At 41.0% G+C, this 5542-nt stretch overlaps 1 protein-coding gene across 1 annotated transcript in view; it reads left to right on the top strand.

The window, feature by feature from the left end:
- Nucleotides 1–6: 6 nt before the first annotated feature.
- LOC103520495 (protein MLP1-like) overlaps nucleotides 7–5542 on the top strand; it is a 24823-nt gene continuing 19287 nt past the window's right edge. Inside the window, exons 1-2 of the mRNA XM_026831585.1 lie at nucleotides 7–2181; nucleotides 2370–2709. Coding sequence (XP_026687386.1) covers nucleotides 395–2181; nucleotides 2370–2709 — 2127 coding nt within the window. The 5' untranslated portion in view covers nucleotides 7–394. The remainder of the gene's footprint in view (nucleotides 2182–2369; nucleotides 2710–5542) is intronic.

Here is a 5542-nt window from a genome sequence, read left to right as displayed (position 1 = left end):
TATTAACATCAATATCCACGCCAAGGATGAATCTGCAAGCAAGGACTCAGTGGATGTGTCCGTTGAAGTTCAGGATGGAAAGAAGGCGACATCACCGAAACAGAAACCCAAGAAAGTCAAGAAAGAAGCAGCGAAAGACCTAGAAAAACTCCACAAAACAAGTCTCGGTCATGACATTATTGAGAGCGATCCCAAACATGGAGAATTGCATTTCGAGTGTTCTGGAATAGAATTTGCAGAACCACTCGTCACTGTGGATACTATTTACCAAAATGTTAAGGATGCTGGAACCTATTTGCCAGAGGACGGCAATCCTAATGATACCAAATATTCTCAACTGAGTGCACTTCTAACACGCCAAGTATCTGAACATGACAATGTGTCCCTGCAAGAGATGAATGTTATTGACGCTCTCAAACTACTCAGTGGGAAAGTGGAAAATATTCAGTCCCGAGTCATTCTTTGTCAGAGGCAAGAGAGTTTCGAGGAAGCACAGGAAGAAATATCCGAAATCAACAACGATATTGAAGCTATCAAAGTTCTATTCAAAGAAATGAACACACGAGACCAGGAAGATGATCAGATTAGTAAAGTTATCTACTGTCTGGAAGAACAAGTAGTGACAGCTGATCATGTGTTGCAGTATTGGAAACAGTACTGGCTCAGAGTATTCACCATATGTGATAGAGTAAAGACATTGACTGTGGGTGATCCAGCTGATGCAGAACCAGAGTGTAGAGATCTGAGGAATGACATTTGTGAGTTAATGAACATGAAGACACCTCCCCCCACACAACTTCTCAATGCTTACAACTCCTGTGTATTACTCGAGTATGATGTAGCTTGGCAGAGAGAAAATACATCTCAACTTGAGGAACTGATACGGGAATATCAGCAAACACTAAACGAACTTCAGCAAATCACCACTATCGCCGAAACCCTAGTAAACAAACCAACCACAGTGCTCGACTTAAAACAATTGAGAGAAGAAATGCAAAAGTACCGCACGTTCTTTATGAACTTGAGTCATTGCAGATCTCTCCTGGAATCCCTAGAGTCCCATTTAGATCCTGCCACTCGTAACAAGTTCAGTGAACTTCATAAGCAACTCCATCAGCAAGCCTGTGATATCCTGGACAAAGCTGCTATTCGATCTCAACAGATGGCGCTAGCAGCATCCAAGTGGATTTCACTGGATCAGAACTTACATGAGGAGGCTGCGTGGTTGAACATCGTACAGCAGAGAGTACCTAACCTGAGTGCCATGACATGTTCAGACTATAAACAGTACGAATCATTATTCAAAGCATTAGATGAAGATATGAAGGTACATCTAGTACGTACCACACAACTCGTGTCCGTGTGTCGTAGCATCACCAATCTCATAGATTGTCCGCATCTAGAACCCGCCACTGAAAGTCACAGGTTTGAGATCCTCAACCTCGAACGTTCCATATCTTCTGGTCTTATCAAATTGTCAACATTCACTGAATATTGGTTAGAGTACCAAACACTAGCAGACCGGCTAGAGTCCTGGATGGATGCCCATCAGAACCAGATCGAAAGCCTGAACAAATCCAACAACATGAAATCCTATTGGGAACTGAAAGCTCAGATTGAGTTCTACAATACGTTACTCGATAGATCACGAGATAACTTTGAGAATGCTATGCGTGTGTTCCCTGTGTCGGATGAAGTGTTACAAAGACAACTCTATGGGCAACTAGAAGACAGATGGAATAAACTGGTGAGCTGTGTAACAGAACAGAACCCAAGCTTTGATGGTAATGTGGACTTTACTCAGTTTGAGTATGAGCTTGATCAACTCCAGACCATGTTTGCTAACCCCCGTGCTATTATTAGAACAGAGGAGGATTTGTGTATCTTCATTCAAACGCTACGTGTTATAAGTGAGGGGGTTGCTATGCTGGAGAGAAAGGTGGAGAGGTCATCCTGCTCCTCTGCTAGTGTGGTGTGTGACTTCCTACATCGTCTGAAAGGTCTCAAGTATCAAGTCCATGAGGAAACAGAGAATGCACTTGTATTGGAAGCTAAGATATTGGACTTGAAGAAGACATTTGATGACTTGAAGGCAGAACAGGCGAGGATTAACATGATCATAGAGGAGTGTGAGGCAACTGTAGGCGCGGAGCGGTATGCAGTGGAGAGAAGTTTGGAAAGGTGAGTTGGGATTATTATTGTTATTATGCATACCATTATTCAGTACTAGATAATAACATAGCTCCAGATTTCCACTTTTATCCAAGAACGATTAGAAATACTAGGATTATAATATGGAATCTGTTTCGTTCCCCTGTCAATTCTCACATCATATTCAACCACTCCATCCATTTACATTTTATTTTCAGATGTGAGGCGCTCGCTCCCCAAGTCTCTCGTCACTGGTCGGAGCTGATAAGTGTTCGTTCCATCCTGAGCAATCTTCCTATGAAGTTACACGTATCTGTGTCTCTCATCGAAGCCGAACATACGCAGTCTTGCCTCCAGGACGACTATTACGTACTCGAGTCCAAGTTCTCCACCCTGCTATCGTCACTGCGGCAGCAAACCACACTATGGCAGAACTTCCAGAGTAATGTAGACGCTGTGCATAATACCATGGAGCAGACGGATTTCATGATGGATCTGTTGCAGGTGCATGGGGATGTGGATCAGAAACGACTTACCATGGCAACACAACGGCTTGAGGTAAGAATAATTACCTATTTTCTTCTTATTTCTGCTGCTTCCTAACCTGGTTCCTAAGGCCAGCCACTCACTATCAGGTACACCTGATCAGGTATACCTGACACCCGATGGGCGCGCACACACACACTATAAGGTAGACCTGATCAGATGTACCTGTCGTCAGTCTACCTGATAATGTGTGTGCTCATCAGGTCTACCTGATAGTGAGTGGCTGGCCTTACCTGGTTCCTAAAACTGAGACCTTGGTTAGACTGCGGGGGTAAAGGGACTTTTCAGTCCTATCCCAGCAGGATAAACAAGGTATATTTTATTCCACTTAGACTATTTTATTCTTTGTATTTTGTATAGTACAGGCACACTTTATGGCAAAGTGTCATACGCCATACCTTCATAATCTTCATATACAATAACAGATGAAAATCATATTTCTATCATTCCATCAAAATGATGTCAAAGTTCTATGGCGTGTATCATAGGGTAATCACATACTCGTATACTGAGTACTATGACTATGACCCTAGAAAATTGCTATATGTGGCACTTTGTCATAGCGTGTCATTAGCTGAATACACTAAGTTACAGTTCTTCGGCATTTGGCAAGTTAGTATAGGTATCATTTTACTGAAATTTTGTCATTAAGGAAATAGTGAACACATTGACTAGAAAAAGGATATGTGGTATCTGGTTAAAAATAAATTAATTAAACTACTCGTATAAAAGGTAAAAACCTTTGTTTTCAAATTCCGAAGTATGTGCGACAGATGGAATTTTTACAAATGACCTTAATGCTTAGCGTGCAATACATGGAATTTTTCAGTCACCCTGTGAAGGCCTTTTCCTTGACTAAGAAAAAAAAACTAGGTGAAATATCTTTTGTGGTGGTACCCCCTTTACTTATTAGGAACTTTTTCTCCACCTTAACTTTCAAAGTCATTTCGGCCTTGAATGATTACTTTAATGAGGTTAAAACTTATTTTTTTCCGGCCTCTTGGGTTTTCGTTTTTTACTTTGCCTGTTTGTCTAATCAAGTCTAATAAGACTGCAGTATGCTTTCTATTCGTTTGGACAAATAGTAATTAGTAGCACGACTAAAAGCGCGATTTTAAGTAGCGCGGAGTCGTGCCATGCCATCTGAAAATACAAACCTATGAAAATGATAAAAACCTCTCACATTCTAGGAGACCTAAGTCGCGCGACTCCCGTGTGTGAGATCTGTATTATTTTCAAAGATTTTAGATTATCATGGGAGTATGGGAGGTATCGCGCGACTCTGCACTACTAAAAGTCTACGCTTCCAATAGGCGACGGGCCTTTTTTGAGGTACTTGTTACTATATTATTAGACTATTACCCAAATAGGCTCAGGCTGAGATAGCACTTCGAGCGTGTCATTCAGTACAAGGCCCGTTCTCACGGGGAAAGCACGCAATCAATACATCTCAATCACGAAACTATGTTTAATGTTTCTTTTGTAATTTGTTCCTAGTCGCGAATACTTGCACACTTTTCCCTTCCCTTGATCCTTGGTATTCCCCCGAACCCCTTACCACCTTTCTCTCCACTGTGGAAACTTACCAATCTCTTCCTAGAACCTTTCCCCAGCCAGGCCCGTATCCAGGATTTTATCGAGGGGGTGGGGGGTAATGATCCAAACAGGGACTTTAGGGGAGGAGGCAGATGCTCCAAATTTTTAGAATCCAGCCCTCAGTAAAGGAACAAAATAAGACCCTGAGGGGGGGGGGCGAGTCCCCTTAGCCCCTCTATTTAGGTCGATATTATATTCTTGTGGCCTCTTCCTACTACAGTCAATGTCTAGGTTTGTAGCTGACTACTGACGTAATGTACTATTGTTGTCGTTGCAAGAGCTGACATTACTTAGCTTTGTCCACATGACATTGTCAGTTCATGCTAATTGGAATGTGATGAGCTCATCACTACTGTGTATCTTGTATTATAACCTTTTGTAAAAAGAACGGGATTAGTGGGATAACGAGAACCCTCCTCAAGACTTTTTATAGACAGTCCATACAAGTTAAACTACGACACGTTTTCACAACAATAACAAATGAATACCCATACAAAGCTAACTGAATAACCTGAGTAGTAAAGCCTAAGTAATCTAAAGTTGATCTTTTAGCCAAATAGACTAAGAGAAACTGTAGACTTCTTGGCTCAATACCCTAGTTTTCCAAGTAAATATATAAAAAAATTTATCCTTTTATGGTCAATCTGTCAGCATTAACCCTAGACAGAGGAGAGTTACAAACTATATTCGTAGCAAATGATAAGAAGTTATTAAAGGTGAAACTTTACTACTAAAAGTACCCTCTTAAAATGACATCTCGATATCTAGAACAAATTCAGAGCTGAACTTCCAGGAGTTCTCCTTTACCTTTAAAGATATGTGTGTTGAACTTTCACTCGTTCACTGAGTTTTCTAAAAAATTTTTTAACTTGAAAGTTCTTGGATCAACTTCAACCAATTAAACGAGGAGTTATCCATCCATCCATAACATGCAATGATAGCATCATATTCATTCGTGGATATCCTTGATGACCTTTTGAAAAGTTATGGGTTGTCCTCACTTTTGATACGGTGCTTCGTAAAGGGATATTTCTCAGTAATTTTCCGGCTCTTTTTCAACAAGGTTCAAACTTTATTAAAGGTATTTTAAGAGTTCGAAGCGACACACGCTCAACAGTGGTTTAAAAGGAGCCTTCTTTCAACTCAAAGGTGTCCCTTTCACCATCTCCCAAGATTCCTCTCCTTCTCTCACCATTCAGAAATGTCGATCTCTTTCACCATCTTCTGTCCCCGGAATAAAATCCCTCCC

This window comes from Diaphorina citri, unplaced genomic scaffold (genome assembly GCF_000475195.1).
Source record: "Diaphorina citri unplaced genomic scaffold, Diaci psyllid genome assembly version 1.1 scaffold3691, whole genome shotgun sequence".
Taxonomy (NCBI): domain Eukaryota; kingdom Metazoa; phylum Arthropoda; class Insecta; order Hemiptera; family Psyllidae; genus Diaphorina; species Diaphorina citri.
This window is presented reverse-complemented; position numbering and strand designations above follow the sequence as displayed.